The sequence below is a fragment of the Gadus chalcogrammus genome, chromosome 3 (assembly GCF_026213295.1).
Source record: "Gadus chalcogrammus isolate NIFS_2021 chromosome 3, NIFS_Gcha_1.0, whole genome shotgun sequence".
Taxonomy (NCBI): Eukaryota; Metazoa; Chordata; class Actinopteri; order Gadiformes; family Gadidae; genus Gadus; species Gadus chalcogrammus.
This window is the reverse complement of record NC_079414.1, coordinates 13,178,174-13,203,202: the sequence shown is the minus strand read 5'-3', so window position 1 is coordinate 13,203,202 and position 25,029 is coordinate 13,178,174. Positions and strand designations below refer to the sequence as shown.

Genomic DNA, 25,029 nt, shown 5'->3' with positions numbered 1-25,029 from the left:
GTTGTGTATCCAATGCACAATGACAAATAAAGTCTATTCTATTCTATTCTATTCAGTCTTGGCTGCGGACTCGCATCCAAATTCCTCTTGTTTGCGGCGGAGCATAGGGTAAATATAAAGATCTGACGAGAAATTGACGTTGCTGCGCTGTCCTCCTCCTTCTTAATTGAAGGAGCAGGCAGAGAAAAGCTCTCTCCTGCTGTGCTTTCATTAAAATCAAATTTAAAATCCTCGATAGTGATAAGACATCCATTATGTCGCCGCCGGTCCAGAGACGGTTCAGGTGTGCGTGAGAGACATAACGGACACTTTTGTTACTGCCATGTATACAGTGCATTCGGAACACATTTTAGGAACAGATCTATGCCGCATAGAAATCTATGCGGCATAGATCTGCCATGTAAACGTCGATCAAAACTCCTACGACTGTCAACACACAAATGCATGGCTAGGACGAGGGCAAGGGCTATCAAAATTCTACTATTTGTATCAGGCTGGTTTGTACACGCAGTGTACACGCGGCTAGTGTTGTAATACTGCGTGTACAAACCAGCCTGATACAAATAGTAGAATTTTGATAGCCCTTGCCCTCGTCCTAGCCATGCATTTGTGTGTTGACAGTCGTAGGAGTTTTGATCGACGTAGCAACAGTAACTAAGCAAGGGGGCTTTGCGAACGTGCGCTGGGACAGCTGATTCGCCAAACAGGCTCGCAGTCTGTGTTCTACCACAGTCACTCCCCGACGTTATTCTCATATCTCTCATGATTAATTTTTTTTTTTCTAAAGATGAGTTGATTTTGTAACGAGTAACGAAGGTTTCAAGGGAAATGTAGCGGAGTAAAAGTATCCGTTTTCTTCGCAAAATGTAGCGAAGTAAAAGTAAAAGTACAGAGAAATATAAGTAGTAAAGTAAAGTACAAATATCCAAAAAAAATACTTAAGTACAGTAACGAAGTATTTCTACTTCGCTACTATACAACACTGCTACTCCGAGCCCGTCTGCACAACGTCTGCAGCAGCAGCAGCTGACAGTTTTCGGTTGGACTAGACGGATACTGAGTTGAAGGAGTTTTTTTAACCCAAAGACAGTGAAGGTACAACACTTCGATGTAGGCCTACAGTCCAGTGTTAAGATACGACCAAAATACAAGCTGTGGTCGCTCACACTAAAGCTTGCTGTGGGCGTGCATGAACCATGAACCAACCTGTCGGCGGCTGGCTGTAAACAGTGCTGCGCCTACGAGTAACTTATTAATCGCGCGACACAACGAATCGACGACCAAATTCGTTGCCAACGCATTTAGTAATCGATTTTTATAGATTTTATCGATTCGTTGTTGCAGCCCTACATATCATACATATTATCACAGCCAAAAGCTGTGTGAGCCTCCAGAGTTCAGCCTCCAGATATTATGAATCTCAAACGACGTCTCTGGTTCTTCCACGTCCACATCAATCTAGACTGAACCACGACATGGAGGAGAAAAGGATTGTTGCCCGCAATTGTTGACCGCGGTTGTCTGACGCTGGAGCCTCGCTGCCGAGGGACCACCTCCTCGGCAGTGCTTAGGCACCACCACCTCAGCAGCGGGCAGCGCCAAGGCGTTGGTCCCTCGGCAGCGGGAAGCGGGGCTCAAGCGGGAGACATTCGCGGGCAACAATCCCTTTCTCCTCCATGTCGTGGTTCATGTAGGCCTACTAAAATTCCTTTCCCCCAATTCCTTCTCAACCATGGCTGAGATAACCCCCACTACGAGAGTCCAACGTCCAAATAACAAAGAAGTGTACAACACTTGCGTTACAGTGTGTGTAATCACAAACAAACACACACACACACACGTGGCGCTCGCACGGTGGTATCTCATTGCCGTGTCAAATTCTATGGGCTGGCAAGCCAGAGAAAGGGGACGTGGCATCTCCCTTTATGAAGACATATGGGGAAAATTCCTAAACGGCGCGTCTGAGCTTCGTTTTTTCAAAGGCGGAGCAGAATGCCTAGTGCTCGTTTTACACCCAACGAAATTTCTAGCTATTGGGGGAGCATAGGTAGGCTAGTGGAACTCATTTTGATGTAAGAAAACCTCAGAAAGCTACATTTAATGCCATTGGATCTTTAATTACAAATGCTTGATAAATTACAGCAATATATTTTTTATAATCGAATCGAATGGTTATAGTCCAGTCATTTTAATCCAAACAACCATAGAACAGATAGGGAGTCCAATATCTGGACTCCCTATCACACACACATATTAGATAGATCTTCCTCCATTTAAACACTGTGTTCTGCTCATCAACGCTGCCATGGCCAGCAAGAAGGCTTAAAAAGATTATCCCAGTACCACTTGGCTCTGGCAACGACATCATTGGAGTAGTCTTTTCCTGTGGTATTCTCGTCCACATTTTTATAGGAGCGAACAACACCGTCTCCCTTGTTGTAGGCTGCGAGTGCTCCTGCAGTCAAACATAAGTGGCAGTGTTATGGCAGAATGTAGATTCAAGGCGCTGTAGGTACGATTTCAGAGCTACTCTTTCAGTGTAATTTGATCAAAATGGCATCGCCGTCCTTCAGCTATTAGTGAGTGAAAGGCGCTGTGAGAATATCGGTTCTGGTTCCAGAAACTTGGCAGATAAATAAAAAAGTATTCCCCTCTTCTGCTCCTCTTCTTCTTCTGTAAGAGTGGAGTGAGTCTGTGTTCAGAATAGGAACTAATAATAATTAAAGAATGAGACATTTTCTACTAGACAGTTAATTAAAAAATATTCCCCTCTTCTGCTCTCTCTCTTCACAATTGTCGATGCGTGTTTGTTCGTGTTTGTATGCGTAGTCACTAAATTAACAGTAGTCTACATGTTTTACATACATTCTCCCCTTCCAATTCATTTTTCGGTCTGTTTTAGAGTGTTGCGGTGAATGCGACTGGATGCTTGACATATTACAGTGACTACAACTGAATGGCTGGACTTTTGCCTGTATGTGTCCATTATGGCACCCTTTGCACTCCTGATCATCCCTGGAAGGAGGGATCCCCCACTTTGCATTGCTTCTCAAGATTTCTTTCTTGCTATTAAGGGAGTTTCTATTGCCCTCTGGGGGGCTAGGGTCAGGGGGGTGTCAGGCCTGTTGAGCCCTTCGAGAGTGTACCTGTGATTAAGGGCTATACAAATAAAATACAATTGAAAATTATTTGAACTGTCAAATCTTACCTACAGAAGCTTCAACCCCACTTCTCAAAAATTAAAAGAGTGCAGGGAGTCTATGGTCAGAGAAGGAACTAATAACAATTAATGAATGAGACAAACCCTTCAGCTGCTGTTCTGCGGTCCAGCTGGGGAACTTCTTCTGGATCCGTCCAATGAAATAGACCAGGATCCCAGTGGCTTGGTACAGGTGCTCCCCACCGTCCCAGGTTTGATGTTTTGGTATATCATGATGTCTCTTATCAACCTGTATAGGAGGAAGCCATGTTGCATATCACAACCATAGACACATTATCAGGTCACATTTGATTATTCTCCACTTATTAATTTCTGATTAAATAAAAACATATTTGCCATTTGGCGGGCTTTGGATGGTTCTGTCCATCTGGGACTAAAGGTTTCATGCCTATTATATTCATAGAATATTAGATGTTTGCTAACATAAATGCTGGGGCTGTTTGAGACTAGAACTATGTGTGTCATGATCAGTGAAATGGGTATTTCACACCACATCAGACCCCTTGCCTTGATAATATGCGATAGCAACCTAATACCAATGTAGGATTATTACCTGCATCAGTCCAAAGGCATTACCCTTGTCCCCCCAACCGGGGGGGTCAGTATTTTTGATGGAGAAACCGGCCTCGGACTCTCTGGAGATGATGCCAGCGATGAGAGCTGGGTTAACATCCCATCTTTCTGCCACATTCTTAATGATGGTCTTATATTTTTTCATACTATCCAAATCTTCTTTAGCCATTATTTCCGATGCCGTTACACCTTTGGGAGAGATAATATGTTCACGCTACTGTCTTGTCACTTGACTTAAACTTCACAACATGATTCTCTCTTCAGTAAAATGAATGGTTTTATGTGGAACCTATAATTGTACGGTGGTATGTGGACCAGCAGCCCCCTACCTTTGCTCAGATTCCTATCATAGTATGCCTCCGCGGTTTCTTTGGACGCTCCGGTTGTTTCAACCTTCAAGATGTCTCCGTAGTCTAGACACGTTCAGTTGATGAAAATATTATTTACAATATTATCAACATACATAACATTCGCTCGGATCATTCTGACATAAATAGTTGTTTTGCCTACTAATGTCTAATTGTGTAACGTCGGATTAAAAAAAGAAACCTGTTAAGACAATAAAAAATAATCTTCCTATAGTTTTTTTGATGAGAGCATTTTTGAATTCTTACCCATGTTGGATATCTATCTAGAGTTCCTTGCAGCAGAAGAAGAGACGTCTTGGGTGTTTCTGCTTCTTTCTCTTGTCTACGAGGATTATATAGTTTTGTTCAAATAGTTTTGGTTTCACTCTTAGTCAAAGACAGCAGTCACATAGAGTTCAAGATAGATAGAGAGAAATAAGATGAAGAAATATAGAGAGAGTATCTGGACTCCCTATCACAGACACCAATGAGATGGACCTTCCCCCCATTAAACACTGTGTTTTCGTAAGAGTGAAAGTCCAGTCCCTTAGGGTGTGTTTGCGCCCCTCTCCCTCTCCCCCTGATGATGGCTAGCTCTGTCGCTGAAAGATTAAGGCAGGTGATCTTCATTATTGTCAGAATTCATCTCACGAAACAGAATGTGGTAAGAGTGTGGTAAACCAGTGAGAAAGTCCTCCCCCCACCCAGTAATGTACTCTATATAAAAGCCATCACCACCACCACCACCACTGGTAAAATGAATTGCAACAGATTGGATTAGAATTTAATGAATTGGTATTTATATATATGTATTAGAGCTGTAAGTTAATCGCGTTTAAAGGGTTAAACGTCTACGTACTCGTAGACGTTTAACCCGTACTCGTAAATAGTCTACGAGTACGCAAATCTGTGTTACAGGTGCACAAATCCTTTTGCTACAATCATTGTAGCGCAGTTGGTGCAAAACTCATTCGCACACCCGTGTTTCATAACCTGAGAACATGCCCAAAATGTGTGCATTCGTAAACCCAAATTTGATCTAATGCATTAGAAGTTGCACATCTGTGAAAAATTTCCTCACAAATAAAATGAAAAAGAACGCTATGTCGATTCAGCATTTTAATGAGCGAGCACAAGTCCATCGTTACAACTGCTCGAATCTCCTCCTGCAAGTCTCAGCTGTGGGTTATTTTGCAGGTAGTTTTGCAACACGTCTAGGTGGTAAATGTGTAGCAAAAGTATTCGTATCCGTAGATGCCAGAGCGTCCGTGGGCGGGACAAAATAGTTCCGCCCATAATTTCCTAATCCAATGAAAGTCGCCGGCAGGGCTACATTTCTCAAATTACACTGGGACCCACCGCATGCCAGCGGACCTATAAAGATCGCAGCATACTCTTTGCGCGGGATACGTATTGCATTAACATGCCGCAAATGTCCTTCAATGTATTTTAATGGTCGCCATAACATCAGAAATGTCTTGGATGCTGCGCCGCATGTGTGAAGTTGCCCAAAAAAAGATTTAAAAAATAGTTTGAATCCCCCCCCATCGCCCAAATGATTCGAAAATATGTTTTAAGCGCTGGTTTGAACCGGTAAAATGACAATATGCTACGCAATCACCAGATAGATACTGAGGAAAATTTTCCTCAGTAAATCAATTTTTTTGGAGCATATACTTTAGCAGGGAGTTCGCTGCCCCACCTGCCCATATGGACGGCACGCGCCTGCACCTGACTATGGCTAAATAAATTATAATTACAATTAAATGATATGTGTAGTCACAAATCTGCTTTCCCTCTTTTAATTTACTCATTATTTTTGCAAAGTGGATCCAGTAACTAGATACTATGAATCTTTTTTGACAAGTTGGTTTTTCTAAAATATGATCAGAAAGCCGTACATTTTTTTACACATAATATATGTAAATAAAAATGTCAACAAACCCTACTCTTTCAGCAACGGAGCTAGCCATCATCAGGGGGAGAGGGAAAGGGAGAGGGGCGCACACACACCCTAGGGGACTTGACTCTCACTCTTACAATAAGATTAGTTTATGGCAATGTTTATGAGCAGAACACAGTGTTTAATGGGGGGAAGGTCCATCTCATTGGTGTCTGTGATAGGGAGTCCAGATACTCTCTCTATATTTCTTCATCTTCTTTCTCTCTATCTATCTTGACCTCTACATGTGACTGCTGTCTTTGACTAAGAGTGAAACCAAAACTATTTGAACAAAACTATTTAATCGTCATAGACGAGAGAAAGAAGCAGAAACACCCAAGACATCTCTTCTTCTGCTGCAAGGAACTCTAGATAGATATCCAACATGGGTAAGAATTCAAAAAAGCTCTCATCAGAAAAACTAGCCTATAGGAAGATTATGTTTTATTGTCTTAACAGGTTTCTTTTTTTAATCAGACGTTACACAATTAGACATTAGTAGGCTAAACAACTATTTATGTCAGAATGATCCGAGCGAATGTTATGTATGTTGATAATGTTTTGTTAATAATATTTTCATCAACTGAACGTGTCTAGACTACGGAGACATCTTGAAGGTTGAAACAACCGGAGCGTCGGAAGAAACCGCGGTTGCATACTATGATAAGAATCTGCACCAAGGTAGGGGGCTGCTGGTCCACATACCACCGTACAATTACTAGGTTCCACATAAAACCATTCATTTTACTGAGGAGAGAATCATGTCGTGAACGTTGCAATGTCAAGTGACAAGACAGTAGCGTGAACATATTATCTCTCCCAAAGGTGTAACGGCATCGGAAATAATGGCTAAAGAAGATTTGGATAGTATGAAAAAATATAAGACCATCATTAAGAATGTGGCAGAAAGATGGGATGTTAACCCAGCTCTCATCGCTGGCATCATCTCCAGAGAGTCCGAGGCCGGTTTCTCCATCAAAAATACTGACCCCCCCGGTTGGGGGGACAAGGGTAATGCCTTTGGACTGATGCAGGTAATAATCCTACATTGGTATTAGGTTGCTATCGCATATTATCAAGGCAAGGGGTCTGATGTGGTGTGAAATACCCATTTCACTGATCATGACACACATGGTTCTAGTCTCAAACAGCCCCAGCATTTATGTTAGCAAACATCTAATATTCTATGAATTTAATAGACATGAAGCCTTTAGTCCCAGATGGACAGAACCATCCAAAGCCCGCCCGATAGCAAATATGATTTTATTTAATTAGAAATGAATAAGTGGTAAATAATCAAATGTGACCTGATAATGTGTCTATGGTTGTGATATGCAACATGGCTTCCTCCTATACAGATTGATAAGAGACATCATGATATACCAAAAAGGCAAGGCTGGGACAGTGAGGGGCACCTGGACTATGCCACTCAGATCCTGGTCTGTTTCATTGGACGGATCCAGCGCAAGTTCCCCAGCTGGACCGCAGAACAGCAGCTGAAGGGTGTCTCATTCATTAATTATTATTAGTTCCTTCTCTGACCATAGATTCCCTGCACTCTTTTAATTTTTGAGAAGTGTGGTTGAAGCTTCTGTAGGTAAGATTTGACAGTTCAAATAATTTTCAATTGTATTTTATTTGTATAGCCCTTAATCACAGGTACAGTCTCGAAGGGCTCAACAGGCCTGACACCTCCCTGACCCTATAGCCCCCCAGAGGGCAAAATAAACTTCCTTAATAGCAAGGAAGAAATCTTGAGAAGCAATGCAAAGTGGGGGATCCCTCCTTCCAGGGATGATCAGGAGTGCAAAGGGTGCCATAATTGACACATACAGGCAAAACATTTTTAACCTGTGATGGGGTGCTGGCCGGTTAAACGTAAGGAGGGTCCAGGCATTCAGTTGTAGTCACTGTAATATGTCAAGCATCCAGTCGCATTCATCGCAACACTCTAAAACAGACAGAATAATGAATTAGAAGGGGAAAGTGTATGTAAAACATGTAGACTACTGCTAATTTAGTGACTACACATACAAACACGAACAAACACGCGACAATTGTAAAGAGAGAGAGCAGAAGAGGGGAATATTTTTTAATTAACTGTCTGCTAGAAACTGTCTCATTCTTTAATTATTATTAGTTCCTATTCCTATTATTCATCTGCCAAGTATCTGGAACCAGAACCGATATTCTCACAGCGCCTTTCACTCACTAATAGCTGAAGGACGGCGATGCCATTTTGATCAAATTACACTGAAAGAGTAGCTCTGAAATCGTACCTACAGCGCCTTGAATCTACATTCTGCCATAACACTGCCACTTATGTTTGACTGCAGGAGCACTCGCAGCCTACAACAAGGGAGACGTTGTTGTTCACTCCTATAACAATGTGGACGAGAATACCACAGGAAAAGACTACTCCAATGATGTCATTGCCAGAGCCCAGTGGTACTGGGATAATCTTTTTAAGCCTTCTTCTTTCTGGCCATGGTAGCGTTTATGAGCAGAACACAGTGTTTAAATGGAGGAAGATCTGTCTAATATGTGTGTGTGATAGGGAGTCCAGATATTGGACTCCCTATCTGTTCTATGGTTGTTCGGATTAAAATGACTCACTGGACTATACCATTCGATTCGATTATAAAAAATATATTGCTGTAACTTATCAAGCATGAGTTCCACTAGCCTACCTATGCTCCCCAAATAGCTAGACATTTCGTTGGGTGTAAAACGAGCACTAGGCAAAGGGATCTTTGCCGGGCAGCGCTTATGCACCTCCGCCTCTGGCGGTGGTCCCTCAGCGGGGCTCAAGCGGGAGACATTCGCCGCCAACAATCCCTTTCTCCTCCATGTCGTGGTTCATGTTCTTGAGGGAGTCAAAGCCAAAGTTCCTTCCCCCCAATTCATTCTCAACCTTGGCTGAGATAACCCCCAATACGAGTCTCGTTGTAGAAATACCAGATACGAGAGCCCGACGTGTTATGCGCCATCAGACCAACAGCAGAACGGTTATCCAAATAACAAGGAAGTGTACAACACTTGCGTTACAGTCCTGGAGCTCTATGTCTAAATAATATCATATAATACATAGATATCTATATCATATAACATATTGTGTGCGCCTCCGGACGATATTATGAATCACAAACGACTTTGTCGGGTTCTGCGACGTCTCTGGTTCTTCCACTTTCACATCAACCTGAAGTCGACTGAACCGCGCGCTGCCTGCTGCCGGCTGCCCGCTGCCGGGCGATGGTGCCTCGCGGCAACCGGCGGCATGTCGCAGTTCATGTACTTCAGAGAGTCAAACCAAAGTTCCTTTCCCCCAATTCCTTCTCAACCATGGCTCAGATAACCCCCACGACAGTCTCGTTGTGGAAATACAAGACACGTCAAAGAACCGACAAGAAACACTTGCGTTACAGTGTGTGTATTCACACACACACATGTGGCGCTCGCACGGTCGAGTCTCATTGGCGGGCCAACGTCTCTGGGCGGGCCAGGCAGAGTAAGGGGAGGAGCTGAGATTCCTGATGACATCATGAGCACAGACATTCCAAATCGGCGCGCTTGAGCCTCCGATTTTTCAAAGGCGAGCAGAACAGCTAGTGCTAGTTTTACACCCAACGCAAGTTTTAGCCACTGGGGGACCATAGGCAGGCTAGGGGAACTCATATTTATGTTAGAAAACCTCCCAAAGTGAGATTTTCATGTCATGGGACCTTTAAGTACATAAGCTGCTCCCACATAGCCATGAGGAAGCAGGATCGAACACACAAGCTGCATTACCCTCACATAGCCACTAGGAAGCAGGATCGAACACTTAAGCTGCAATAACTACTCCAGCCACAGATGGCAGCACCTTTAGACAGGGGCGGAGCCATTACGTCACCCCGACCCCCTTCACATAGGCCACGCCCACTTGACGGGGAAAAGCGCGTGTTTGAATTGGAGAAGGCAGAGACTATAGGTAACCGCGGGGAGAACCGGGCTTAAGCCCGGAGCTTGAAGCTCACGATATTGTCCCTCACACGCGTTCGATACAATTCCCTCCCTTAAGCTTCATAGTTACCATACCGAAACATGCATACTTTAACAAATAAAGTGAGTTAAAAGCGACCAAGGATTGGACCACTTTCTTCCAGAAATAACGCAAGACTGAACTCTTTCCGTGTATTGGGGACAGAGGTCACCCTAGGTTAGGGAACCAACATGTTTTGTCCTATGAAGGTGTGCCTTCGGCTGTATTGCTGTTTTTCTGTTGGCAATGTACTGTATCTTTGGAACAATTGTGTAATGAATTATCTTTGGCACTATTTAGACTATTACCTGTCCCGGATTTACTGAAGCAATTTAGCATAAACCTAAACTTTTAAAGAAATTAGCATCTGACTGGAAGTGTGCAGAAACTTATTATCTTTCCAGGCTGTTGGACTGGAAAACTAAATTATTAACAGCATAAAGAATATTTGAATTGAAATTATCACTTACTAAACTGAAACGTTAAATAATGGGATCAGCTAGACAGATACATTTTCATATTGTTTTACAAGCTCTGAGGATGGACATGGAACCAAAAGCAGGTTTAAGGTGATGATTTATTTATCTGCGACAGTCACTCTGCATTAGCAATCAAACCAATGTTAGGCAATCAATATTAAAACTGTGCACAGTAAGATATTGATGCATCTTATTCAGCATTCATAACTTTATCAGACTCAACGGCATTAACATTGACTGCAGTGTAAGCCACACCATTATAGTTGCCGGTGGATTTGAAGTTCAGCTCGCTGCCATTCATGCATCTGATCTTCACTGTGGCTGAGTAGGGGAGGTCGATGACTGCTCGTCCCACTGACACGTCAACTGAAATGGTCTTTCCTGCCGGGACCGTAACATTGATCTCATCTGATTCGGTTATGGTCTCAGAGGAGGTCATTGAGGAGGTGTGCTCCGCTCCCGCGGTCACGCTATACCCACCAGACACCTCCACCACTTCCGGGATCCCTGCTGTAACACTCATGCTGACGGTGCCCTCAATCTTAACCGTGTTGCTCCAGGTGGTAGACTTGGTCACAGATCTGCTGTACGCCAGTTTATGCTCTTGAGCCTCAGTAGTGTTGTTGTGATAAGACACAGCTTTGATGTAATCTTTGTTTACCTACAAACACAAAAAAAAATGCATATTGTTCAGGCAACACACAAAATAATACTTAATAACCAGTACAGAAAATATCAACTAATTTATTTAGTCTAACATTTAGACTTTAACACTATATTAATCTCCCAGGGGAGAAATTCAAAAGATTTAAGTGCTGACACTATTTTATTGACATAATGAAATTAAAAAAAATACATAACTGTCAACCCCTTATCTTTCAATTGCTTTTCGGAGTTAATAAAGAAACTCTTGTTAATTGAAATGTATTGACCCACTTAGCCTGCCATATTCAGACTCAGGTCTTCCACACATAGCAGCACTCACCTTGGGTGTGTACAGGGCCAGGGTGGGATAGGTCATGTCGGTTAGCACTGACGACTTGATAGCATTGATGAAGAGGAATCCCAAACAGTCGATGTCTGAGCCAGCCTGCCCCTGCAACCCCAGGCAGACTCCAGACCCCACATCGATAGAGTACTCGGTCTTCAGTCCCCAATCACTCATTTTCTCGAAGAACGTGTTTCCAGAACTCGTCTTGAACTTGATAGCACCCAGACGTGATCCGGCACCGTTCCCCCACAGGGACAGCTTGGTGATGCTCTCGTTAGGTTTGAACGTAAACTCACGGAAACTGTTACCCTTTCCAAAGGTCTGCACACGCCCGTCGGTCAGTTCTGCCCGCAACGCTTTGATCTGCCAGCCTCCCACTTCCACTCCAATCTTCTTGAGGGTGGCACCATTGTCACGGCCAGTGAAATCAAACTCATGGCCTCCCCGTCCACCGATGAGGTGCAGTGTAGTCGCCGATGCCATGTTTAATAACCTTGAAAATAAATGTGCATTAATATTCATGTATTCATGTATTTTCATGTATATTCATGTAATTCATGTATCCTCCAAATGCTCGACAAAAGATTCAGACATTTGGAGCTGTAAAAGGAAATCAAAGGACAAGATCCAAGGGCGAAAATTATGAACCAAAGCTGGCGGTGTTTATATATAAAATACAAAAATTAAAAGGGTTGGCGTCAGCACTATGCCATTTCCTATGCTAACACATAGTATGAATATTACCGTACATGTATAAACATTACCAGGCCATTGAATAACGCGCACACAGTGTGTGCGTGTGTGTGTGTGCGCGTCGTAATCGGTAGAATTTCCGGTGGATCGTTAACGTTTTGGGGCTGCTGGGGATGATTACTGCAGGATAACAATATTGTGTTTATAAAAGTTCCTTGCTACGCTGTCCGGCCAGCCAGAGCTGTGTGCTCGCAGCCTCTGACTCACTGTCACTGAGTGAGTCCCACATACAAACACACGCAAGCACTCACAAACTTTTAACATCGCAACCAAGTGAAATCAAAATCATGTTATTTAACGTATGGCCCTAAAGGCCCGGCATGTGGCCTTTTGTGCCCTACAAAATTGCCCCGCTGCAGCCCAAGTGGCCTTGCCCCTAAAAACACGAAATTCCCGACCTGCAGGGTACAATATAGCTAATGGGGATTAGTAATGTGTGGGTTGATTCCGGTCATGCGCAATGAGTGCACTCTGAGGTAGGTAGACGGACAGGTAGGCCATCCAGTTTAATTACTTGCTCTAAAAATAATTCCACGTTTCTGGACCTCGGTGACCTCAGAGCTGGCTACGGGCATCATATGAAGCAGAATTTACTTATATTAGAAGCCAGCGAGCATGACTGTTCCCCTTTAAGAGGTACGATGTAAGAGCTGTTATTGTTGTGTAGTTGGAGTTGACTGCACCTGCCTCTGTATCACTGCAAAAAAACGCAAGCAAGAATTACAGTAAATTAAATGCAGAATTTTACCGTTGTTGGTTGGTAGTTGGTTGAGGCGGAGTTCATTCTGAACTATTTTGTTTCAAACTGCAACGATTATTTTCCTTACGGATTATTCTGCAGATTATTTTCTCCATTAATTGATTGATTCTTTAGTTCATAGAAATTCAGAAACTAGTGAGAAATACCGTCAGGATTACCCAGAAATGAAAATCCCATAGATCCCGGTTAGACCACCCTGGATCCTCCTTACCTGTGCTGGTTGCTCCGCTCTGGTCTTTCTTCCCTTTCCAGGAACTAATGGAATCGTCAGTATGGATCTGACCTCACTGTAGAGAGCTCTTTGTGAGTCTTCTCTTATAGCCGACCCTAACCACGCCCCTCTGCCCACACAACACTGCAGTGAACAACCAGATGTTCGGTGAGAAAAGTAGAGTGAAGTTAAGACAAGTTGTCTGCCAGTTAACAGTTTAACTGGCACAGTTTTTGGCACCGCAAAGGTGGAACAAGATCCACATACAGACATTCTCGCTCACACACATACGCCACTCTCGTAACGCTACCCCCACTCTGGATGACAATCAAAACAGATTTTTCCCTCCAGCACAATAATTCACCAACATGTCCATACAGATATACAGCCCCCATACACATTCAATCTAGTTCAAAGGGTGCAGTATAACTAGTAGGCGTCGATTTAAGAGGAATGACGATAAAGTGTAGCTTGTAATGCAAAGGCAAGAATTGAACAGTGTGTTGCGTTTAGTGCACATATTACAGTTGGCAGAACAAATTCTGAAAAGGCATTACAATACACATCGTTCAGACTACGAGTAGAAGATATAATTAGCATTTTAAGGATAATAGTAGTTCTCTGTAATTACTCAAAATATTAACAGAAAAATGCAAACCTGCAGAACCAAATGCAGTTTACCCCATAGTGCATACAACAAGCATTACGTCAAGTTTTTCTTTCTTTTTTTTAAGTATAGAAAATAACAATTAGCTGGAAGAGCCTATAACAGTTGACTTTGTATCAAACATATATATATATTCTTTACCAAGAGAAATACAAAACATAAGCAATAAGCAACTTATTATTGTTTTTAAACATTGTAAACATTGCCCTTAAAGTCCTGGAACTGCCCATGAACACGGGCGCTCAGTGAGCCGGGCGCTCAGTGAGCCACCCACTCACCAAACTGAGTCGGTGGTCTACGCCTGCGCTGGGGCCTTTGAGAACGAGGGCTCTGAGGGTGCTGCACCGCCGCACAACCCCCACTGTCCTTTAACTCCACAGGAACGGAGGAGTCAAGGTGAGAAGCAGCAGCTACAGGGATGTCCACAGCTGGATCTGATGAGGGAAAGCTGGAGCTGTCATCAGTGTTGGAGAAGAGCTGGGGCAGACCCAGTAGAGTGTCAGCAGGATCTACGTCGTCTGGGGGTGACACCTCCATTGGTGTCCAGCTCTGGGCTTGCTCCAGGGCCCAAGTATTGTCCAGTGGGTCCCAGCAGCGATAAGGCTTTAGCTGATCGTGGTGACCCACCTTTACTTTAGTCTTTGGCCCTTTCTGGATTCAATAAACCAGGTCGTCCAACTGACCCAGAACGAAGAATGGCCCTTCGTAAGATGGGAGGAACTTCCTCACTCTGTTCTTGAATTTTTTTGTTCCTTTGATGAGGTACCACACAGCATCACCAACGTTGTAATGTGTGCGGCAACAGTTCTTGTCATATTGTCTCTTTGATTGGTGATTTGGTGCGCCAGCTCCAGTCGCTCTCGAAGGTGCTGGACATACTCAGGGGCTGAGGGAGCTGGTTCAGGGTCCGGCGGCAGGCCGGATACAAGGTCTACTGGCTCACTCACTTCCCGGCCAAACATCATGTAGTTCGGGGTGAAACCAGTTGAACTGTGCTTGGTTGCTCTGTAGGCCATGACAGCGTAGGGAATCATGAGGTCCCAATCCCAGTGGCAACGTTCGGCTGTCGCGGCCAGGATCTTTTGCAGAGTGGCATTGAACCTTTCAACTTGCCCATCGGACTGAGGACGGAAAGGTGTGGTGTGTGTTTCGTCGATCCCGAACAGCTTGCACATTTCCTAGAACACCTCAGACTCGAAGTTCCGGCCTTGGTCGCTGTGCAGTGTCTGCGGGGCTCCATAGCGACACACCCACTCGGAGGCGAGCACTTCAGCCACAGTTAAGCTTGTTCGTTAGGTAGGGGAAAACCTTCGACCCATTTTGTAAAATAGTCCTGTATTACCAGCACATATCTGTTGTGGCGTTCAGTCTCATTCAGTGGCCCCATAATATCCAAAGCGATGCGCTCCATAGGCGCTCCGACTCGAACAGTGCCCATGGGGGCTTGTGGTGTCTTCCGTGGCCTGGCTTTTGATGCGCAGCTGGTGCAGTTGTTACACCACAGGGCGACGTCCTACCTCATTCTGTACCAGAAGTATCGGGTTTGCAGCCAAGCTATCGTGCGCTCTACACCAAAATGTCCGCCAACTTCTCCCTCATGCATCTGCCGGAAGGGCCGGGAAGCACTACTTGTGGATATAATTGGGTATCGTCCAGGCAGTAGAAGCGTCTAACTAGCACTCCGTCTCTGATGTAGAGGCGTTTCCACTGGCTCCAATATGTCTTCGTGGCTGGGCTGCATGGTGAGACTGTTACCCATGCAGGACGCTCTCCGCTGGTTTCCAACCAGGTTCTGATGGGTGCAATGTCTGCGTCGTCTTCCTGGGCTTGTCGCAGCTCCTCCAGGGACCAACCACCAAACAGTTCATTTTCTTTTGACTTAGTCAGGTATATTTTCTCGGGAGACTTTAAGTTGTTAGAGTCAGCTGGCAGGGCCTTGTCTACCCCCACTAGACTTGCTTCTGCGGGAGCTGGGTGTCTCTCTACCCCCACTGGACTCAGCATCGCCTGGTTGATGTCAGAGTCCAAATTGCACTGCACAGCCTGGTGACTGATGTTCAACTGAGGAGGAGATGGGCTGGGGAGCTTACAAGGACAGGACTGACGGCAGGGTCTCCGGGAGAGGCTGTCTGCGTTGCCGTGAAGCTGGCCAGGGCGATGGATGATCTCGAAGTTGTATTCGCCAAGTCTCTCGAGCCACCTGGCGAGCTGTCCCTCAAGCTCCTTCATCCTTGTTAGCAACCGAAGGCTGCTGTGGTCGGTGCGCACCGTGAAGCGCCGCCCTAGGAGATACTGGCGAAAGTGTGACGTGAAGTCGACCACGGCTAGCAGTTCTCGCCGTGTGGTACAATAATTCTGTTCAGTTGTGGACAGCTTGCGGCTTCCATAGGCTAGCACACGTTCCACACCCTGCTGAACCTGCGAGAGAACAGCGCCGATACCGACGTCGCTGGCGTCTGTGTCTAGTATCATGTTGCCTTGGTCGAGTCGGTAGCCCAGGATTGGCGCGGTCGTTAGCAAGCCTTTAAGTTCATTAAATGCCGCCTGGCAAACCTCAGACCAGCGAAACTGGGCATGTTTCTTCGTCAGGGCATGGAGAGGTTCTGCAATGGAAGCAAAGTCTTTAACGAACCGCCGATAGTAAGATGCAAGGCTCACAAAGCGACGGACATCTTGGATTGATGTCGGTGTTGGCCAGTCCTGCACTTTCTGGACTTTGTTGGGGTCAGTGGCCACACCGCTCTCTGAAACGATGTGCCCCAGGTAGGCTACTTGGCGGCGGAAGAGGCAGCACTTAGATGGTTTTAGCTTCAATTTAGCCTGGTCGAGACGACTGAAAACCTGGCCCAGCCGCTGCAGCATCTGCGGAACGTCGCTGCCCAAAACGATGATGTCGTCCAGGTACACCAGGCAGGTCTCCCACTGCATGCCGGCCAGCACCCGGTCCATCAAGCGCTGGAATGTCGCCGGGGCATTACAGAGTCCAAATGGCATGACATTCCATTCAAACAGTCCACTTTTGGTGCAGAATGCTGCTGCTTTGCGTGCTCTTGGGGTCAGTTCGGCTTGCCAGTAGCCGGCCGCGAGGTCAAGGGTGCTGAACCACTTGGCGTCAGAGAGGGTGTCCAGCATGTCCTGGATGCGGGGCAGAGGATATGCATCTTTGATCGTGCAGTCATTCAGGCCTCTATAGTCTATGCAGAGGCGGTACGTCCCATCTTTTTTCTTTACCATCAGTATGGGAGATGCCCAACTGCTGTTGCTGCGGCGGGCCAGCCCCGCCCCCAGGCTCTGTTGTATCTGTTGGTCAGCAGCCTGTTGTTTCTCCAACGCCATCCGGCGTGGTCGTTGCTTGACTGGGAGGCTTGGCATGGTTACGATGTCATGCTGAACCAGGCTGGTCCTGCCGAGGTCAGTGGGTCCTGTGGAGAACATATTCTCATAGGTGCACAGCAGCTGAGCTAGCCGCAGCTGCTCCTCTTGGTTAAGCTCAGTAGAGCTCTGGTCATAGAGCTCCTGTAGGTGTAGGGGGACCGGAGGGCGGCTGCTGACAGTCTGTTCAGGCTGGTTGTGGGCAACCGCGTTTGTAGGCTGCAGAACCTCTACCGGCTGGAGGAGTCCCACGATGGCCCCCTTTTTAATGGTTACGGCACTGTTGCCTGGGGCAACAGTGTAGCTTTGAGGGGACATGGTTGAAGTTAGAGCCCTAGTTGCATTTCTTGGTGAGGGGCAATTTCTCTTCATGTGACCCAAGCCTGAACAGTTGTGACACCGAATCTCATCCCATTTAATGTCTCTGGGGCTTTTACCTCTATATGGTGTGTGACTGTGGCTGGAAGACGCAGGTTTAAAGATGGCTGATGGGGGCGCTGTAGCCGTCTTTAATTCCTTAGTTAATTAGTAAAGACTTCAACTCCTAAGGCGTCCTGTTCAGCATCAGCCCTGTTGCTGTAGGCTACTGACACTCTCCCGTAGATGTCATCTCGCAAAACATGGAGAGCCTCACCCGGTTTGCGGACACGCTGTCTCAGCTTGATAGCTACTGCAGCTGCATGCTGCGAGGAAGGGCCGTATGCAGTTTCTATCTCCGCGTATATCATTAAATATAACCCCAGCTACCGCATATCGTACGTGTGTTAAGTTTACTTTGCCAAGATTTTATTTGAGGACTCAGTGTTTCTGAAGTTGTGGAAGAAAACGCCATTCCATGTGTGAATTAGGCCATATCATCTGGCCATGAGCTGAGCCATTTGAAGTTTGAAATTCATGTAGTCATGCATCAGTCTCATCGGAGGGGCTGGGGCAGATGTCACTCCAAGGGCCCATTTATACCTAAAGGAGGCGTCGGGGGTTTGTCAGAATGTAGGCATTTGTTTGACAAAGGAAGGCCAGGTAATATCAATAGTGTTAAACATTTGGCTCCATTGTAACAATATTTACCTTTTATTCTTGTAGAATGTATGCTTAAAGTTAACCTTACATATACTTATTATCTTAATGAACTGAGAAATAGACTGATGTCATTGACTACAGAGGGATGTCTGTCTGAGTGTTCGCTGGTCAACCCAGGACCCTCTGAGGTGTTATGAATGTCAAAGGGACAGGGCCCGTCAAGGCCCCCCACTGCTGACGCGTTTCTCTCTATACCAGTATTCCAACAGTTTGGCGGAGAATATTTTGCACCATAGTAGCAGCCTATTCAATGCGGAATGGGTTAGGACTCTGGAAACAGAGTAATATATGATCAGCTGATTCAATTGATGCCCATTGTCAAGACAACTGGGACAAATGTTGCCTTAGGTTGGATTAACAAGATCATGATTGTACTTGGTTCCATATGTTTTTTCTCCCTCTGCAGTTGAGCAGGAAATAGAATAGTGATTTTACTCTGCTGCAACGACTTACGGGGGGAAACCCCTGAAATGTTTCAAAAGACAATCAGGGATACACACAGTGTATAAAATACAGTCTCCTTTGCTTTGTCTATCCATTTAACTGGCTATGCTCATTTGCAATACTCAAATAAAAATAGAGAAAACACAGATAAACCTAAAATGCTTAATGCTCACCAGTAGATTGACCTCAAAAGTGTTTGCTTTTGCTATTGGCAAACTAAAATGGCCTATTGTCACATTGAAGCCTAAAGGTGTTGTGTGAGTGATGTTTGAATGTGATCAGACATGTTGCTTTCCAGTCAAAATCGATGAGAAGCACATTACGCCATCCGTCGCACGCAACAGATACTACCAGCATAAACAGAAATTCATGATATGAATGAAGATTGATATCTGAAACACCACTGTTATGTCTTCTTTACTAAATGGCTGTTTTTAAGTCTTGGGCTTGGAATTTGAGTCTCAAGCTTGATAGTAAAAGGTTCAAATCATTCTATATCCCTGCAAAATCAGTAATACATTTAAAGTTGTGTTGTTTTGAACAACAATGCAAAAAACAAAAAATGACATCAATGATCATTTATCAAAGTTCAAATCTGACCAAATGTCTTTGCTTTCCAGTCTCGGAAGAGAGACACACACACACACACACACACACACACACACACACACACACACACACACACACACACACACACACACACACACACACACACACACACACACACACACACACACACACACACACACACACACACGGACAATTAGGTCATGTTTACTCTCAGAACCAGCCGCTCCCAGTAGTCTTGTGGTCTTGGACAAGTTGAGCAAGATGTTCAATGTATTTTCATATGTTATTCTATGATATACTACATGTATAATTGTGTGTTACATTGAAACTGTTTCCAATGTTTCCTGATCAAATTCCCCAGAGTCAGCTTATAGAGCAGGGGTCTTCAATCTGTTTAGCTAGGGGTCCGTTTAGAGATCAACAACATGATGGGGGCCATAATATAAGGTAACCAGATTTCTGAGACAAAATCCGGGGACATTTACGGTTCAGAGGCGTAAAAACCTCCAAAACATGTAGGGCCCTATCTTGTATCCGGCGCAATCGACTTAACCACTGGCGCATGTGTCGTGTGGCTAGTTTGCAACTGGCGCAGAGCGTTCTTTTCCCTCCTGCGCCACGCGTCGGTAAATTAGGGAATGATCTTGCACCACAAGGGGCGTTTCGGCGAAAGGAGGAGGCGTGTTCTGGCGCAAACGTTCCCTGGTGCTATTTTGCAGTTTCAGAAAACAATTGCGCCACAAACCAGGAAATACCTGGTTTAAAGTCAGTGGCGCGTTGTTCCGATGCTACTTTAAGGGCGCATGCGTAATGTTGCTTGTGCACCTCGCGCATACACTTTGCTTCTCTCACCTACCTAGCCACACATTCTCGGTAAATTATTTGGGAAAGAACAGCTGATAGAGCGGTAATAATTTGTACTTTTAAATCAATGCATCTGTAAAGACAATCAGGGATACACACAGTGTATAAAATACAGTCTCCTTTGTCTTGTCTATCCATTTAACTGGCTATGCTCATTTGCAATACTCAAATAAAAATAGAGAAAACACAGATAAACCTAAAATGCTTAATGCTCACCAGTAGATTGACCTCAAAAGTGTTTGCTTTTGCTATTGGCAAACTAAAATGGCCTATTGTCACATTGAAGCCTAAAGGTGTTGTGGAATTGATGCTTGAATGTGATCAGACATGTTGCTTTCCCATCGAAGTCGATGAGAAGCACATTACGCCATCCGTCGCACGCAAAAGATACTCTGTACCAGCATAAACAGAAATTCATGATATGAATGAAGATTGATATCTGAAACACCACTGTTATGTCTTCTTTACTAAATGGCTGTTTTTAAGTCTTGGGCTAGGAAGTCGAGTCTCAAGCTTGATAGTAAAAGGTTCAAATCATTCTACATGGGTCTTCAATCTGTTTAGCTAGGGGTCCGTTTCGAGATCAACAACATGATGGGTTGATAGTAAAAGGTTCAACTCATTCTACAGGGGTCTTCAATCTGTTTAGCTAGGGGTCCGTTTAGAGATCAACAACATGATGGGGGCCATACGTGGAGTCAGATCTTACTTGTGATGCTAATTTCATGCTATGAGTTTATGTCATCATAGTTTCGTTAAAATCAGATAGCTCAACGTAATATTCTCTGGCGCCATCGTGTGGACCCTTCAGGTACTAAAGCGACCCAGGAAAGGAGTATGGAGGACGACAAAATTAGGTGTCAAAAGTATTCACATTCATTATAGGCCTACTAGCGTTTAAAAGTACTTATGTAGAAGTTGAAGAATCAACTCAAGCTTTTTACTTAAGTAAAAGCATAAAAGTATTGGTTTCAAAACTACTGAAGAAAATAACGAATGTTTTAACTCAGTCTTTACACTGATCAAGTGTTGTAGGCCTACCGGAAAAAAAAACCGAGGCAGGACTCGCTTGGGAGGCCGTGGGCCGTGGCCACGCCCTCTGAGCGTGACGGTAGGCTGTGATTATAAATACAATACAACCAGAGAATGTCTAATCGTAGACGGGCTCTGATACAACTACATTTCCGTAATCGTCGTATACGAAAAGGAAGCGGCGACACCCAATAATTCTCAACCTCTGCTGCAAGGAATTCTAAATCTAAAGCTAAAATGGGTCAGACATCTAATATGCTCTTCTCTTTCAGAAAAAACTATCGGAAGATTTTTTTTGTTTTATTGTTTTATTGTCTTAACATATTTAGACATTAAACCATTAGACATTAGTAAATAATTAGTGAGATGAACTTGTTTCGAGCGAATGATTGATAAGTTAATTGTAGCTCTCGTCACAACACAGACACAGGTTGGTTTCTTTCAAAACGGGCATAATGGCACTCTTTACGCCTTTATGCCGTGAAAACTATCACAAATAAACATAACAAAACGGCATATCAGCAAATGATACAGTATTAACCAATGCACGAAATAAAACACAGAAATATGACACTAATTGGCACGTGAAAACGACATGCATAAAACAGGAAATAAAGTGCATTAAATGTAGAATACCTCGCTGGCCGCTTGTTATGAAAAGAGGTTCTTTAAAGGTTAATTTATGGTCCTTGTTTCTTGGCCGTCTGCTTTAACTTCATAGGCAAACATTACAATAACGCTGCACTTAACGAGAGCACGCATGGTCAGGCTTTTACATCAATTAAACTGACGTAGGGAAACGAGGTAAAAAAACATTAGTTCCGTGCGCTTGCAGCACATTAACACTTTCTAATTACACATTACACATGGCATGGGTTAAGATACATTATATTAACATTTTAACCCAACATGAATTATTATCTATTTATTTATTACAAATTGAAGTATTGATCATTAAGTGTGCATAGCCTAATGAAAGAAAACGTATTCATGCAAGGACACTTACATTAATAATATCATTAATAACGTCATCAACTACCTGTCTAGGGTACGGAGACATCATGCAGGTAGAAATGTCCGGAGCGTCCAGCAAAACTTCGCGACAGGATAAACTGGAATACGACGGTAGGGTGCTGCTGGTCAACCAGATTAAGCCATTTCTTTTACTCAAGAGAGAGTCATGTCGTGAACGTTGTATTGCCCATTTAAAGTGAGAAGACAGTAGGCTACTGTAAACATATTATCTGTCCTAAAGGTGTAAGGGCATCGCATACAATGGCTCAAACCGATGCTCGGAGGATGGAAAAATACAAGTCCTTCATTAACAATGTGGCGGAAAAGCATGATGTTGACCCAGCTGTCATCGCTGCCATCATCTCCAGAGGGTCCCGTGCCGGGAACGTCATCTTCAACACTACCCCCCCTGGTTGGGGGGACAATTATAATGGCTTTGGACTGATGCAGGTGATAGGGCTACATTTGTGTTATAGGCTGCCCCAGCGTTATAGCAAACATGTCAAGTTCTATAATTTAAGCGTAAAGCCTTTAGTCTCAGAATGCACAGGACGCCCAATGGCAAATCTTTTTTTATTTTGTGGGAATAAATAAATGATAAAAGATACACTCCTATACAGGTTGATAAGAGATACCACGAACCGAGAGGAGCTTGGAACAGTGAGGAGCACATTGACCAAGCCACTGGGATCCTGGTTAATTTCATTCAACTGATCCACAAGAAGTTCCCCAGCTGGAGCACAGAACAGCAGCTGAAGGGTTTGTCTCAATAATAATAATTATTATTAGTTCCCATTCTAAGTTCCCATTCTAAGTTCCCATTCTAAGTTCCCATTCTAAGTTCCTCTTCTGACCTCAGAAAACCTGCACTATTTGATTTTTTGAGAATTGTGGTTAAAGCTGCAGTAGATTGATGAGTTATAAAGAGAGAGAGCAGACGAGAAGAGGGGATTATTTTAAAATTAAACAACCGAAAAAAACAACTCGCTTTTTCCTCCATCCCAAATTTTGCGCGCCACTGGGAAGTGTCAGATTCACACACTAAGTTGTGATTGAAAGGCAAGATAAAACAACCACGGAAGAGAGTCCTGATTGGTCAGAAATTTGCCGGTGATCGGTCTAATTTAATGAGCAGCGCCTCTAATCTACATTCTGGCTAAACACTGTCACTGTCCTTATGTTTGACTGCAGGAGCGATCGCAGCCTACAACACTGGAGACAGTAGAGTCGAATCTTACGAGAGTGTGGACTCACGCACCACAGGAAAAGACTACTCCAATGATGTGGTTGCCAGAGCCCAGTGGTATAAAAAAAACGGGTTTTAGAGGAATCCCTCTTGGGCAGCCCAAATGTTCTGTATTAAATAACAAATGATAATTATCATTTGTTATCATTAATTATTATTGTTTTTGTTTAATAGTCGCAATATAGTCAAAAAATATGGTTTGCCTTTTTTAATTCAATCAATATCTTCATAAAGTGCAATTTTAAATTGTTGGCAAGATGGCTTTTCTAAGATATGTAAAAATATCAGCATAATACATTGAAGTATTATGCTGATAATACATAAGTGTGACTTATGTACAAACCGATGGATTTCATTCGTATCCAATGTGTTGTAATTGATATACCATTGTTTTAAATAAAAATGTATGTGCTTCCTTGATACACGGAAAGCTCCAAAAACGTGGTGGTTATGGCTTTTATATCAAGAGTACATTAATGGGTGGGGGGAGGACGTCCTCACCTGTTTCCACACTCTTACCACATTCTGTTTCATGAGAAGAATTATGACCACAATGAAGACTCTTTCAGCAGCACCAGAGCTAGCCTTCATGAGGGGGAGAGGGAGAGGGGGGCGCACACACCGTATGAGACTTGGCTTTCACTCTTACTATGAGTTTGTTTATTTCAATGTTTATGAGCAGAGCACAGTCTTTAATGGAAGGAAGGTCCATCTCATTGGTGTTTGATAGGGAGATAGTTGGTCCCATCCCTCTCGACCACCACGACTCTATCTCTCTATATATACGCATTCCAAATTTGTATTAGTTATTGTACAAAAACATGAGTGGGTGGGTGACAAAAACATGAATGTCTAGTGAAAAGTGACAATCCATCTATGACGTTGGATGGAAAGAACCGCAACATTATATAATTGTCAGTTATCATAGCAACGTTCCTATGCAACTTTTGGCTTTGGTTGTTTAAACTGACATTAGAAAAATAGATAACTTTGGGGAAGTTCTGAAGTAAAAACAGGAAGCCTGCTAAAGCAACGCTCCAGTTGCTGAAATAGAAGAAATACCCAGGAAGAAGCAGACACACATTCGGTCTATACACGCAGAGGTTGGAACATTAAAAACAAGCTTGATCACATGCAGTTGGTCAGCAGAGATTTGAGGCAAAACTGCTTCCGAATAATACCATATAATGGGAATTAAAAGAGTTCAAGCCAATCTCTAAGATATTCTGGGGGATATTTGTACTTACTTCACTCAATTTCTGTCCAGGAATTCATTCTGTAGGTAATAATTTGGAAACACTTGTAGGCTACTCAATTTACAATACTTAATGCAGTAATATGCATTAATACACATGGTATGGTAAATAATTGCATGGTAAATAATTATTGTCCCCGTATTGTAAAGTGTGAGTTATTTTTTTTACAATTCAGAGCCTACCTCGA

At 43.8% G+C, this 25,029-nt stretch overlaps 4 protein-coding genes across 7 annotated transcripts; 2 read left to right on the top strand and 2 right to left on the bottom strand.

The window, feature by feature from the left end:
- Nucleotides 1-2,113: 2,113 nt before the first annotated feature.
- Nucleotides 2,114-4,499, bottom strand: LOC130379339 (lysozyme g-like). The gene is made up of 5 exons (XM_056586113.1): nucleotides 4,408-4,499; nucleotides 4,123-4,206; nucleotides 3,774-3,982; nucleotides 3,305-3,449; nucleotides 2,114-2,455 (listed from the first exon to the last, which is right to left on the bottom strand). The coding sequence occupies exons 1-5, from the start codon at nucleotides 4,409-4,411 to the stop codon at nucleotides 2,295-2,297; spliced, it is 603 nt and encodes a 200-aa protein (XP_056442088.1). The 5' UTR covers nucleotides 4,412-4,499; the 3' UTR covers nucleotides 2,114-2,294.
- A 1,925-nt stretch (nucleotides 4,500-6,424) lies between these two features.
- On the top strand, nucleotides 6,425-9,272 carry LOC130379351 (lysozyme g-like). The gene is made up of 5 exons (XM_056586125.1): nucleotides 6,425-6,471; nucleotides 6,680-6,763; nucleotides 6,908-7,116; nucleotides 7,441-7,585; nucleotides 8,419-9,272. The coding sequence occupies exons 1-5, from the start codon at nucleotides 6,468-6,470 to the stop codon at nucleotides 8,574-8,576; spliced, it is 600 nt and encodes a 199-aa protein (XP_056442100.1). The 5' UTR covers nucleotides 6,425-6,467; the 3' UTR covers nucleotides 8,577-9,272.
- Nucleotides 9,273-10,269: 997 nt separating this feature from the next.
- Nucleotides 10,270-22,104, bottom strand: LOC130379328 (aerolysin-like protein). Of its 4 annotated transcripts, none has more exons than XM_056586094.1 (3): nucleotides 21,963-22,104; nucleotides 11,568-12,066; nucleotides 10,270-11,243 (listed from the first exon to the last, which is right to left on the bottom strand). In XM_056586094.1, the coding sequence occupies exons 2-3, from the start codon at nucleotides 12,054-12,056 to the stop codon at nucleotides 10,773-10,775; spliced, it is 960 nt and encodes a 319-aa protein (XP_056442069.1). In that variant the 5' UTR covers nucleotides 12,057-12,066; nucleotides 21,963-22,104; the 3' UTR covers nucleotides 10,270-10,772. The 4 variants fall into 4 exon arrangements, with proteins under 4 accessions (XP_056442069.1, XP_056442067.1, XP_056442066.1 ...); XM_056586092.1 differs by lacking the exon at nucleotides 21,963-22,104 and adding an exon at nucleotides 12,323-13,198; XM_056586091.1 differs by lacking the exon at nucleotides 21,963-22,104 and adding an exon at nucleotides 12,338-13,198.
- Nucleotides 21,445-23,997, top strand: LOC130379343 (lysozyme g-like). Its single transcript, XM_056586116.1, has 5 exons — nucleotides 21,445-21,567; nucleotides 22,374-22,451; nucleotides 22,582-22,790; nucleotides 22,961-23,099; nucleotides 23,532-23,997. The coding sequence occupies exons 1-5, from the start codon at nucleotides 21,564-21,566 to the stop codon at nucleotides 23,663-23,665; spliced, it is 564 nt and encodes a 187-aa protein (XP_056442091.1). The 5' UTR covers nucleotides 21,445-21,563; the 3' UTR covers nucleotides 23,666-23,997.
- The last annotated feature ends 1,032 nt before the right edge of the window (nucleotides 23,998-25,029 follow it).

Bases quoted from the DNA above. Each gene is read 5' to 3' on its own strand.
- LOC130379339 (XM_056586113.1), bottom strand. The intron at 3,983-4,122 runs GTAGGGGGCTGC...TCTCTCCCAAAG, and splicing joins TGATAGGAATCTGAGCAAAG to GTGTAACGGCATCGGAAATA. The intron at 2,456-3,304 runs GTTTGTCTCATT...GTTTGACTGCAG, and splicing joins CGCAGAACAGCAGCTGAAGG to GAGCACTCGCAGCCTACAAC.
- LOC130379351 (XM_056586125.1), top strand. The intron at 7,117-7,440 runs GTAATAATCCTA...CCTCCTATACAG, and splicing joins ATGCCTTTGGACTGATGCAG to ATTGATAAGAGACATCATGA. The intron at 7,586-8,418 runs GTGTCTCATTCA...GTTTGACTGCAG, and splicing joins CGCAGAACAGCAGCTGAAGG to GAGCACTCGCAGCCTACAAC.
- LOC130379328 (XM_056586091.1), bottom strand. The intron at 11,244-11,567 runs GTGAGTGCTGCT...TTGTGTTTGTAG, and splicing joins TGGCCCTGTACACACCCAAG to GTAAACAAAGATTACATCAA.
- LOC130379343 (XM_056586116.1), top strand. The intron at 22,452-22,581 runs GTAGGGTGCTGC...TCTGTCCTAAAG, and splicing joins GGATAAACTGGAATACGACG to GTGTAAGGGCATCGCATACA. The intron at 23,100-23,531 runs GTTTGTCTCAAT...GTTTGACTGCAG, and splicing joins CACAGAACAGCAGCTGAAGG to GAGCGATCGCAGCCTACAAC.